Source organism: Ammospiza nelsoni, chromosome Z (assembly GCF_027579445.1).
Source record: "Ammospiza nelsoni isolate bAmmNel1 chromosome Z, bAmmNel1.pri, whole genome shotgun sequence".
In the NCBI taxonomy this organism is placed as follows: Eukaryota; Metazoa; Chordata; class Aves; order Passeriformes; family Passerellidae; genus Ammospiza; species Ammospiza nelsoni.
The window spans coordinates 11,488,529-11,502,111 of NC_080669.1; the positions used below are offsets into that span (position 1 = coordinate 11,488,529).

At 36.2% G+C, this 13,583-nt stretch overlaps 1 protein-coding gene across 3 annotated transcripts in view; it reads left to right on the forward strand.

Annotated features, from left to right (window-relative positions):
• Positions 1–13,583, forward strand: part of COMMD10 (COMM domain containing 10) — a 101,372-nt gene that overhangs the window by 43,323 nt on the left and 44,466 nt on the right. Inside the window, exon 6 of one of the 3 annotated variants that reach the window (XM_059492387.1) lies at positions 1,484–1,525. The exons of the other annotated variants lie outside the window; for them this stretch is intronic. Coding sequence (XP_059348370.1) covers positions 1,484–1,492 — 9 coding nt within the window. The 3' untranslated portion in view covers positions 1,493–1,525. The remainder of the gene's footprint in view (positions 1–1,483; positions 1,526–13,583) is intronic. 3 annotated transcript variants of the gene reach the window in all.

Below are 13,583 nucleotides of genomic sequence, written 5' to 3' on the forward strand. Positions count from 1 at the left end.
CAAAGAGGCTGATTGTATTCCCCTGCTGCAACATGCAAAACCAGGAGATTTTTTAATGTGATTTTTAAGAAAATATGGAAGTGCAAAAACTAATTTCTGTTACTATAATAAAGGCATTACAGATGCCAACTCCTCATTAGAATGATACTCCATAAAGCATACAGGTCTATACAAGTCTACAATATGTGCCTACTGACACAGTGATACCTTGGAGTACTCATGCAGTATCCCAGAGCTGTGGTGGATAGAGTGGAAGAAGACAAAAGCAATGGAGAGCAAAAGGGAGTAAGTTTTTTGGACAGATGACGTACAGAATTTCTCCTGTTAAAATACTGGGTGTTGTTTGTACTGTATGTCTTAATCCACTGCAAAATACTCAGTCATGCTTGAGAAAACTAAAAGATGCCAAACCAGAACCAGACCTACCACTGAGTTTCCAGTTTATTTTTATTTTCTTCAGGAGGTTAAAGAAAATCAGCTCTTCTGCACCAGGAAAGGAACCGATAGAAACAAGTATGCAAGAGCCAATAATAATGGTTAGCGGTGCAGTCTGTTAAGTAACAGAGAGATCAGACTGAAAATGTTAAGCTTTTTAAATAGAACTTTTAATATCCCATTATCTTCTTAATTGGACTGTAAATCAGGAGTTGTTTTAATTACCACTAGAGATCTTAAAGAAAAAGTATGAGCTGATACCTTATTAGTGTTACTGTGGTGGTTGACAAATCTGGAAGCACCAAGGATAAGTTGTAGAACCCCCTTCATTATTAAAGACAAACTTAGTAGCTCATAGGATACTATGAACACACTGCCAATCAGTTTCCTTTGCTGTAAAGTTCAAGTGTATGCATTGTGCATGTAAGAAGTGTCTCGGCTTTGATTAACTCTGCCTGTAGGGAAAGAGCTGTAAGGTAAGGGGAGCAAGTATACAAGTGGTTCCTCACAGTTGCCAAGTTTTTCTCTGAATGCTATAGCTTGCTTTTGTATAAACTCACAGAATGATTGTGAAGCAAAGCCTAAAAATGAAGGCAGTAAGGGTCTTCATGCTCAGACCTGGTCTTTCTTATGAATTTGTTATGCTGAGCTTGAAGTACTACATGCTTTCACAAGGTAAAAGGGTTCCTCCCCCCCCCCAATTTGCTGAGATACTGCATTATTTAACAACTTCAAAAAAAAAAAACCCAACCCTATGAAAGGTGACTGGACATTGAGGGCTAAAGTAACATTTGCATCACTGGTGTTTTACTTCCTTTTGCTACATTTGGGGTTGGAAATATTTCTGAGAAACACCATATATGAGAATCTTGGAATGTTTTGCCCTAATTTGATATTTGTACAGTGCTTGCACGGTACAGCTCAAGTGACATAAAAACTGAGAAGACATGATTTTGGGAGACCATGCAATACTTGCTTTAAGTGCTTATGGTGCTATAAGCTGTGGTGTTTTTAACATGAATTTTTCAATTTGCCTTTATTCTCACAGGTTTCATGAGAGAATCTTAGATTACATTTCATCTGAAAAGAGGTGAGCTCTTTTTGGACTGAAACCTAAGTGCCTTTTCTTGTTCAGAAGGAGAGCTTTTACCATGGTTGCCAGACATAAAGATGACCACCTGCATACTTGTTTGCAGTGTTTCTTTTAATGTTGACATTCACATAGCTATCACTGGATTACTCATAAGGAGTAATTATTTGCTGGAAAATACAGAATCTTTTCTTTTATGAAGACAATGGTGAGTAAAAAATGGTAAAATTGAGATCAGGATTTATTCCCACTTTCTAAAAGATTGAAACTTTCAGATCAGAGATTCTGTTTGCATGTTGTCTCTGAGTTGGTTCAAGAAAGAAATAATGTGTTTATAACATCTGTTAATAAATGTTTGATCAGTTGATCATTGTAATGTCTGGAAGTTGGATAAAATACTGAAACATAGCTGGATAGCTATGCAACCATTCTTTATTTTTTATTTACTATTTGAAATTATGATATTTAAAATGCAAATAGTCTACAGGTAAATATCTGTTCCTGTGGAATAATGTAGCCTTTTTAAAATAAATAAATTTATAGTAATGTGTCAAGACAGTATTGAGAAAATAGACCCCAGCCACCTTCCTTGAAAAATAAGTCATAAATCACTCAGTATTATCATTTTTTAAAAAGTGAAAACAAATCTTAAACAATGCTAATGTTCAGATCAAAATGGGTATTTGTGGCGCATGTGGCTGTCATAAACCCAACAAGCATCTATTGTGTGGTTTCTTCTGCTTTCTTGTATTTGCATTTAATTGGGTTTAATGTTGTGAAGTATAAAACTGGTTTAGATGTGAGGGATTTCTTCCATACTGTAATTTTGAACTGCACATGGGAAGTACTGAACAATACATACAGAAAGCTACATGTACAACCCATTTACTCTAGCGGACCTAATTATTTGCAGATAAAAAAGGCAGTTTTAGTCTGGAAGACTGGTATTCATGCTTTCACCTCTGTGCAGTGAAGAACTGTCTGCTGTTTCATCAATGCCTGTTTCAGACAAATGTTTTTTCTTCTTGGTTTCAGCCATTGCTGTCACTACACCACAGGTGATAAAGCAATAGAAAGTGAATTTTTATCGTCTGGAACCACTAAATATAGGAAAGAGAGAGAATGATGCATTTAAAATGCTCCTATTTAAGATATGTAAAGCAGAATTAAAATTTGGTTTCTTATCAAAGTGTAAGGTTTCAGTGCCTGAACTGACTCCAGAAGCAAAGCAGCAGTATATGAAGCAATGCTACTTTCAGGCAGGTTTAGCAACACACACCTAAGCTTCTTATCTTGGTGTCTGCCTTTCACAAATGCATACAGTGGCCTACTTAATTCTTCCAATTATTTTAACAAATTTCTAAATGCCTGCAAGCAGTGGCTGCTATGTGGGAAAAAAAATTCACCCACAGCAACCCCACCTGAAATGCTGAAATATTATAGGTTCATCAGCTTTTTCCTGTTGTAGCATCTTTTACAGTATTTCAGCTTAATTAGTTTCAGAACTCTGTTTGAAAGAGCACAGCTATATTTCATGTCCATTGAAGCTTTCATATTTCTTTGAAGTTTTCACAGTGTCTATAAAGAGTGGGAAAGGAAATACTTCATGAAATTTTACAACAAGAATAAAATATTAAAAATAGTTTGTAAGCTTAATAATCATAGGAAAAAGGATTTTTTCTGTTGTTTTTTACTTTCATGTGTACACTTTAGAATTATAGCTTTAACTTCCACAATTCTGTTATTAACAGTGCTATTAAAAATGTATAATAAACTATTAAATAGATTTCTGAAATAGAGCAAGAACATCCAATGTTGAATACAATACTGATTTCAATTATATAGCGTTCTTATCATGCATCTTATTCTAGCCTATCTTCTTATTAATGATATATTTGTTGGAATTTAATACCATGGCACATGGTTTTGATTTTAGAGTTTTTTTTTGTTTAGTTAGTTTTTCTTTCTCTCTAAGGAACAGTTTGGTGCTCCTAGTCAAATTTCATGGCTTCCAAGTTAAATTTCATATGAAACGTAGGGAGAAAATATCATGATGCTTATGTTTTCAAAAGAAAGAATCCTAGGAGGGAAGCCTTTCTTAGTAGCATCCAGAAAGCAGAGGGTATTAAATTCACTTGTTTTGTATTGTGCAGTATACCTTTGTTTTGGCATTTGTTATCACATGGCAGTAACGTCCATCAGGGACTGTGATTTAAGGTTACTGGTCTAGATGCTGTTCATCTCCATTCTCTGCTATCTCAAAAGTATCACACCAGTCTTTACCTCAGGGGGATAGTCCTAGTCAGTCACTGCAGGAGGCATCACACTGTCTGTGCCACGGCCTCGTCCCAGTGAGGGAGGTGTGCTGGTGCTTCCTGTGCTTCCAGGCGGTGTCCTGGGGACCTGCTCTGCCCGGTGGTTTTCTGTGCTTCAAGCCAGTGCTGTTTGGAGTAACTTTCCTGAGATGAGATTTTGTCCTTTTATATTCCAGCTTGAGGAAAACGAGTATTGCAAAGGAGGAGTGGAATTAATATATGTTTTACTTCAGGCTAAATATTCAACCATGACCTGTGTAGTAATTTCAAATTGAACTCTACCACAGGTAGTGATGTTGGTCTTGCGGAAGAAGGACATTATGAATTTTTTCTGATCGTGGGCTTGTGCTAAGTTATTGAACTATTGCTTTGGGTAGAATAGCAATAGACCAGGGCACTTTGCTGCATGTTTCTATTGTTTGTAACAAATTGTCATTTTGCCTGTGCCATAACTTCATCTAAAAGTAATATATTTTATTTAGTCTGAGTATTGAAGTGGTATACATAAGGTAGTGCATACTCAAGTACTTGAGAAAAGCACTGAGACTTGAAAATTGCAGTAGAGATGTACCCAGTTTCTCAGAATATTTTGCTGGGGTGTTTCAAATATGAGTTTTGGACAGAACAAATTGCACTTAGAAAACAGATCAAAAAAAGCAGTCTGTTGTAAGGCTGTCATCTTGGGGTGCAGATATATATTTTTAGGCAGCTGGTCTGAGATTGTCCTGTATATAGTCACCCGTAGGTAGTGGATATTAATAACATGGGCAGTTTTAACAGATGCTGTGATCAGATAAAGCTGTCTTGTGGTTGTATTACACTGTTTTTATGTCACTGAGAAATTGAAGCACATGGAAGAAACCACCCGAGGGTGAATATCACAGCTCCTGATACCCTGCAGATCCATACTATGATTTAAATAATTGTAAGTGCTTAGTTGGATTACTATAGGGCAGAGCACACGTACAGCCTGTATATTTCACCTTGTCGTTCTTCATCTTGTGTAAATACTAATTTTTTAGTTGTATTCTCTTGTATTGGTATTTTCATGTTTTCTACCCACAGATGTGGGATATGCTTTAGGGATATAGGGTAAGAGCTACACAAAGGATGATTAGATTTTCAATGTAGATTTAGAAGTTTGGCATATTTTTTCAGCCATTTTCCTCAATCATCATCTGTTTTCAAAGACTGTACCATTAAAATAAAATCCCTCTTCCTGATCTGTTTCAAAACTGATGGACAAACCATAAATAGGAAAATCACGTTGTCTTTTTGTAGCTCTTACACTACCAGGAATGTCTTCCTCAGATTAGCAGCAGAAGGAAAAATGACGATGAAACAGAAAATTAGTGATGGTGTTACTTTTGAAAGGTAACTTTTAAGTGACAATTTTTAAGGAAAACATTTTCATTTAAAGTATTATTATTATATCTTGTTTGTTGTCATGGAGTCCTTCATAATGTTAGTGAATCAAGTGACTTCAGTCATCAAATATTTCTTGTCAAATGAGTGATTTTTAGAGAACCAGTGGAAATGCTGGTGTCTACTGAGATTATTGTATACTTCCAAAGAAGACTAAATATGTTTAAGCAGAGAATGCTTTTTTGCCTGAAAGGACAAATCTCACAGAGAAAGGTTATTGCCAAAGATACCTAATATCCTGGTTATAGGTGAAGGGCTGCGTGCTAGCAGAGTGGAAAAGGAATACAGCATGTATGCTGCTCAGCCTAATTATAACATTACAGATGGCCATTACATAAGGAATGCCTCCAAATCAATATCATCCATGCAGAGAGACTTCTAAGTGTATACCTGATCCTGAAAGAGCAGCAGCTTGCTATTTTCCCCCAGGAATCTAGCAGTTGAAGCAGCAAGGAAGACCTTCCCTTCCAAGTTACATTCTTGGTTGTGCTGATTTGGTATTTACATTTGATTTTCCCTCCCTGATCACCATGCTTCCTTCCTTAACATGGTTTTCTTTTTATTGTATGCATGCATCAAGCTGAACCACATATTAGATGGAGACTGTTATGCTTTATTAAAAATGAATTATGTATACCCTGGTTAGGATTTTTTCATTAGAAGGAAGAGTAGGGTGACACAGAGACTGAATTTTGCTGAAAGGGAGTAAACCAAGCTAGCGAGGAAATAATATGCCAAAACCACAGTTGCCAAAGCTACATTTGTCTTCAAGTGCCTACAGAAACTGGCCGTGAGCTTTCAATAACAGCTGTAATTAAGATTAGTGTGTTAGCACGCTATCTGCAAGCACAGGCTCTAGCAAACTGGAAGGAAAAGTAACTGAGTAATACAACAGTAATATAACAGTGGTGGGAATTGGGCTAACAAGTTGCACCATTTAAGTGATGTTTAGGCCTAACACAGAATTAGACAGTAAATAATTTACTATATTTTCATACTAAATGAAAATACCTCCCCATTGCTAGGTAAAGAGCATGTCACCTTTCCTGCCCTGGGCAGCACATAAAGAGGATTGTGTTTGTATCAGTGGTTCTTATAGTTCCCATTTGTAACTAAGCATACACTTGTGTGTTTAGTTATGTTCAATTCTATTACCATCTACTTTTAAAATGCAAAAAAAAAAAAAAAGCTACTTTGATGGTGCAATCTGCACAGATTTAAGTAGTGCAGTCTTCCACCTGTGTATGCACAGTTCTAGAATATATTGCTTTTTTACAGCTGACTGGGTAGAGAATTGTGAGGGGTCTGAACACCAGGGATTTTGGATTTGCCTATGCATCTGTCTTGCTGGATGCACATTCATAAACTAGCCAGAGTAATGCAAATAACTAATGTTCTAGATGAATCAAGGTAATATTAGAGGAAGACCATTGCTGTCTGCTTGGATTTCTGGACATGTGTCTTTTCATAGCAGAATACTCTTCATTAGGATAATGTGCAACTTTTGGGTAGATCAAGCAGTGTTTTTAAAGTGTGCTGGCCCCCGTTTGAAAAAAATAGGTGCCCTGCTAGGTTGCTATGTGTAGCTTCAAATAAGCATTACAGATTTAGCATATGGACTAAATTGAACATACTTAGGCATGATACAGATGGCAAAAGCACATTTTAAGCTTTTGTCAGGTCCCTTTAGTTGTTGGGTTGCATGATGTAGCTACTCCAAATTATGTAAAGCTACTAAATAGCTAGTACAGTCTTTTCATGTGTTACAATTTTTATGCACCCTCATTTATTTTTTATCTTTTAATTGGGACCTTATTTTTAAAATGCATTATCTTTTTAGCATTTAAATAATGAAATTTATTTTCAGTATGATACAGCCTTTGTATGAAATGATACATTGCATGACTAAGTTACATTTCTTGAAAGATTGAAATCCTTACCTAAGGTGCTCACAATGCCAGGAGCTTGCTTATATTAAATAGTGTGGTTAGAGTGCTTGGCTTGTTGATTTAGTTTGTTCTACGTTGCAGTACAGAGCAGCTGTTAGTTTATTACCGGCTTTCTATGGGATTACAATATAAGGATGGGGAGAAGAAGCTGGAATTTGGCAGATTGGTTAATTATGTAAAACAGCATGAGCTATAAAGTTGTTGTCTGGTGCTGCAGCATTGGGATGTCTTGCAGACATCAAAAATACCCTAAGATTTTATTTACAGGAGAAGCTGACAAAGCCACCTCTGCACCTTTAGGTGCACTAGTGGTTAGGTCAGAAAAGGTTGGTATTTTGGCCTTTCAGCTAGAGTCTTCAGGCTGAGGAATACCTCAGAGTAAGGAGGTTTTGTAGGCAAGTGTGTGCAAATGGTTTTTCACGCTGTATGTATGAAGAGATAACGTTTGAAAGAAATGGCAGTCAGAAAGTCATATACTCATGGTATATGAGCTTGGAATATGAGTAAGGCGCAGGCCTATAGAAAAAAGGACTTCTGAGATCTTCTGGCTTTCAGCAGCAGTAGTACTGTTTATAACCAAACCAAAAAAGCATCTTGCTCCTGGGATATTCCTTACCTTGACTACTGCTAGCAAAAACTATTGAGTGTATTGTTCACCTGGTGATGAAGGCTTCCAGTTCCCAGCACCGCTTGTTAATACCCACTTCTTGTGTGCCAGTGTTGCCTATAGCTTAAGAGTTTTTCTCCTTCCCTTTTCTTACATCCCTGGTTTGTTTACAGAGAGTACTAATTGCCTCTCAGCTTTCATTTTACTACACTAATTAAACAAGCTTCCATTGGTACCCTCTTTATACTGTCCTCTCTTTGCTTCTGTGGTTGTTCTTGTAGCTTTCCCCTACACATGCTGGAGCTTAAATCATGAATTTTCTAAGACAGGTGACCAGAACTATTCACAGAGCTCCAGATGAGATCTTACCAGTTTCTTGTAGCACATCCCCATCTCTATTGAAAATTTGTCCCTTGATATAGCGAGATTGCATATGTATTTTTGACATCTGTAGCTCTTGGACAGGTTGTATTCATCCCAATTGATTAATACATCTAAGTCATTCTCCTGTTTTATTGTTTTGACCTGATGATTCCCTAGTAGAATTACAGTAGAAATTTTTCCTGTTCCCAGAATGCTTGACCTTGTCTTTGTGCTATTGTATTTTGTCATTACTATCACTTTGGACCTTGAAGGCTATTCAGTTCTTGCACTATGATGTTCTGATTTTGCTCTGTATTGATACTAGTTCAAATTTTATTATTTTTTTAGCCATCATCAAGTATTATATTTATGATCCAGGGCTTTATCTTTATTTTTGTTATAAGGTAATTTTTCACAATGGTTTGTAAGGACCTCCACTCTTAATCTCACTTACAGTTCAATGGTTTCCTTCCACATTGTAGTCTCATTTTTTCTAGTGAAGTCCTTGCTGTTTTGCATTCAGTTGGGTTTTCTGTATCTTACTTACTAGTTTGCCTACAATATGGTATTTTAGGATTTAGTGAAGTACCTGTTTTTGTAAGACACATTGATTTCAGTGGTCTAAAATATTAGTTATCTTCACAATGAGTTACCCTGGGCTATTGTGCTTCCAGCCATTTTTGTTTGGGTGAGAATCTGTTCATTAAAATGCAATATGAAGTTGATGAAAATGCTAAATGAAGAAAATTAGGTTCTTCAGTGTCAGAAGAACCATTAGTGACTCTTAGCAGTCTCTCTGAATTTCTTATGAAGTTTTCTGAATGTAAAATGTGATTATCTGTAAGCTCGTCTATGCCTTTTTATGAGACCCTTAATTGTAAGACAGTCTAGGCATACTTTTCAAAAGTATATTAGGTAACTGGAACCCTGGTGACACTTCATTTTTGGATTATAAAATTAATGTAGGCTCAGAAGTACATTGAGTTCCTGCTTGCTTCATGCTGTGAGAACGAGGCAGAGCATTTGACAAAAATTTTTGTAAGATACTAAGTTTTCTTTTTTATGATGAAAAAGAATACCAAAGATATTTTAAAAAAATCGTGAATATTCCACTGGCAGGCCAGCCACAATATTACAGAGCACCTTAATACACTATTCAAGCCTGTCTTTCTTGAATGGAAACATATGCAAATCTGCTGAAAAAGATCTGTTATTAGTGTATGCCTGCCTTAACTAACATGACTGTTAGACATGATTGTTAGATCCTGTCTGTGTCAATCTTGCTAGCCTTCATCTTGATAGTACCTGACTGTCTCCTTTGTATTTAAAAATAGAAATGACAGTCTCTCTCCCCCTACCTTTTTAGCTTGATTAGTTCATAGTTGAAGGTGTGAGACACTCGAGGGAAAAGCTAAATTGAAGGGTTGAGGCTCCATTCTGCATGTGGTTAAGATGCATTGTTCTTCCAGGAGCAATTGCTGCCGTCTTGTCTTTTGTCACAGTCACATGAAAGTCTTCAACTTCAGTGCTTTCTATTGTTTGTCGGTTGTGCTGGTGTGGAAGATGAAGGCTGTTGTGCTGATGGAATAGGGAATGGAGAGGGAAACCAGCCTTTCAGCAGCTGGTGCAGTAAGAAACACTGGGAGATACTTAAGGCTGTGCTCAGGACACAGCAAATGCTGCACCAGGGCAGTGAGTGCTCATCTTCCTGTCGTGTAGGCTTTCTAAACTCATTTATGTGTGAACTGTATTTCTGTTAACGTGCTTGCAGTGTTTTCTCATCATGATGATTTAAATAATTCAAGGCGGAGGTCAGGTATATGTGGTACAATTTGATTTTTGTCCATCATGGGCAGTGATGGAATGAAAGGTTACTGTCTATCGATGACTGTGAGTGGTCTTTCTCCTGTTTTTATCTTAGTGTTTAGTAACACTGGCACCATCAACAATGTGTGATGCTAAGCAGCAGCAAAGAAAACATTACTGTACATGCATCTATACAAAAAAGCTCTTTCAGTGGTTATACAACAGAAGTTGGTAGGATAGGTTTTGTGCCAGGTAAAGAGGCAGTGTTTGGACTGAATACTGTTCAAGGGAAAAGGAACAGAACTTCCTTAGGGGCATGAAAGTATCTCTTTCTTCCCTATACTGTATAGATCCTATCCAAAGAAAACAAAATGTGTGCTTAGTTCTTTCATGATTCCTCAAAATTATTTTAGCATTGGAAATTACACTTGTCATTACTATCTGGCTGTAGTCAACATTATTGTAATTACTTGATGTGATTAATGTTTTTTAAGATTCCGTAATTTTTTGCAACAAGAGCCCTCTTTAATGTGAGTAGTATCATATGAACAAAGAGAAAAAACAGATAAATTTACTGATAAACCTCATTAGTGTATTTTGAGTTCTCTATATTGCAAAAATGTCATTCAGGGTTTTGTCTTTTTGGTAACTGAAGATATTTAAAAATACATGTTTCCACTTTGATAGCATCAGATGAGTTCAAATGCACTAGGGTGAGTCTGGGGATTTTGTGCAGCTCAGGGAATGTGGGGGACAGTGTTTAAAAATGAGACAGTTATGAGAAAGAAACACTAATAAAATGTGAATGTGTCACTTAAGGCTATATGCAGAAATGCAATCTATAGATATTCATCCCCTCCTTCAACCAAATATGCTTTTTTCTTTTGCCAACAGAGGGCCTTTAAGTAGCTGTGTATTGCTACATCTCTGTGTTGAAAATTATCCTACCCAGGGGCAGGTTGTGATCCTTCAGTGCTGTGTTGGCAATTATGAAATGCAGGCCAAAGAGGGAGAAGATAAAAGAAGAGAACTTAGTGCATTTTCCCATGGGAGATAGGACCCAGGGCACAATGGAAGAGGCATCACAGTGATGCCAAACAAACTTCTGGAGCATTCAAGCTCAATTTATTTCCTCTAGTAACCCTGTTTCTGTGAAAATACTCCCAAGTGGAGCAAGGAGGGAGCGTGGCCAACTTTCTCTTCAGGCAAGTTTGGTTTAGGCACTGGAATTGAATGTTAATAGATTAATTTGGAAACTTACTCAACCTGAAACTTCATCTAAGAGAAAAAATGCAGAACTATAATGTGACTGAAAATATTTATTCTGATAAATTTTTGCAGATGCTGCAGCTTAATAACCTTCTGAAAGTGATGTATTTAAGCCCTGTATACCTAGGTTTCAGACTGTCATAGACATTTAAGAAATAATGCAGTCCTGCCCTCCAGAAATACCCTGTGTTGTCAGAAACACAAAATAAAAAAGAGAATTTCTTGAAACTCACTGTTATTAGCAGTAAGTTGCCTCTCTCTTGTATAAACTAGAGGAGTTTTTTTTTAAGAATTTCAGAAGGCATAGGAAGTTGATCCACAAAGACAAATATGGACCTCTGTTTGTTTGTTTATTTATCTTGGGTTGGGATTTTTCTTAAAATGTGAAACTTGATGCTTGTCCCTTTACTTTTTTTTTTCAGATGGAAAGAAAAAGTAATATTTCATGTAATTTTTCAAAGATCTCTTTCAAAGATCTCTTTCAAAGAGTCTTTCTTCTGTGATGTGCTTGAAGACTATTATTTTTATAATGAATAATTATCACTGTTATTATTCAGATATGCTTGACCAAAAAGAACTTAGTTCATCCCATTTCGCAGTTACTACTATTTGCAGTTAAAATCAGAAGTGACTGTATGTCCCTTTTTTAATGCAGAAGCATCTTGAATCCTTCTACATTACACCTAGGTCATAAAATGAAACTTGTTGAGAATCAAACATAATGAAGAAAAAGGAAATTACAAAAAGAGAGATCAGGAATAAAAGAGGTGGATGTGTAGAGGATAAGTCTGATGAGTGGGAAGGAAATAGGTGTGCCAGAGCTCCAAGATTTGGTTCTAAAACCCCCTGTGCTTTGGAAGAAACTAACTTAAAGGCTGTAGCCTGCAAAATTCAGGAAGTTAGTGTGGGTCTCTAAGAAATGTGAAAAGTATTTTAATTTCCCCTTCTAATCTTCTAATTGTAGAATACAACTAATGTACTAGAGTTAATATTGTGAGACTGTTGTAGCTCAGAACAGGCCAGTTTTATTTGTCTGTGAAATGAAAGGCTGGTTGGAAACTCTGAAGTATTGTCAGTCTTCATGTATCTAGGGAAGATAGGATTATGTTTCTGTGTAATCCTATACACATAGCAGAGTACAGCAATTAAAATATTGACCATTATAACTCTATTCGTAAAAGCCACTTAAAAAAGTGGTACAGCACATACTTACATTTTTATTCCTCTTTTGGCAGGTCCCAGGATCAGTATTTTCCTTGGTATTGGTGTCCAGTCATCCTTGCAGTTGATATTTAGGATATTCTTTTCAGAAATATTCTAGTTACCAATATATATTGGTAACTAGAAATACGTTTCAGTGAAGTTGTGGAAATAGAGCATTTAGAGTTGAGATGTAAAAGTAGGTTATAATTGGAGGCTTATGTGGTTTTTGGCTAAATCTAAATGTAATTCATTGTAAATCTAATATGCAGATAAAAGAAGTCCTTATACAGAAGATTTAATTAGTCTAGTGGCAATGTATTTTTTTTCAGATAAGTGTTACAGGTATACTTGCGTATGCATTCTGGACTGACCATATGGTTAAAGTATTCATTAGTATTTTATATATTTAAACACTTCGTACTTGTAGGCACTGTTAAACATTCCTATATAAACATTTTTTGTGTAAATGTAGATGGGAAAAAAAAAAAAAGACTAGCTTCCAAGTTGCTCACTAAATTATTGATAATTATCTAGCTATGTGCTACTTGCTGATCCTGCATTGTACTGTAAAGTATGTGTCATGATTATTGCCTGCCATTAGGTTGGAGCTGCTAGCAGTGATGTAATTTCATCTTTGTGTTGTGGAATTGGATGCAACTACTTACCTAAATTGAGGGGGTTTTTTTCTCAGTATAGTTGAAAAGAGCTCCTGGTTTGATTGCAGGAAAATACCTACATTCTAACAGTTTATTTTCCTGCAGTAAATGGAAAGTTTCTGTGTTAGTTACTTGAATCTGACCACACTGATGTGGCTTCTTTATGAAGCTTGTGTCACCCAACCCATGATTTGCAGAAGTACTGCTCCGGTACTTCTTGCTTCCTGGCTTTTTAAAGTATTCCTGTTAAAAATCAATATGAAGAATTTGCTTTAAACCTTCAAGTCTTTAAAAACTGCTTCCAAATTTTAAGTTGTCTCTACGTTATTCATGAATAAGGTAAATAACTTTGTCCATTGCCTGTGTTTGACACTGGAATAAGAGAAACAGTGGGGATTTTTTATGGTTATAATTTATTTCTCTTTCCCCTTTTTTCACTTCTCACTACAAAAATATTGGCAAACT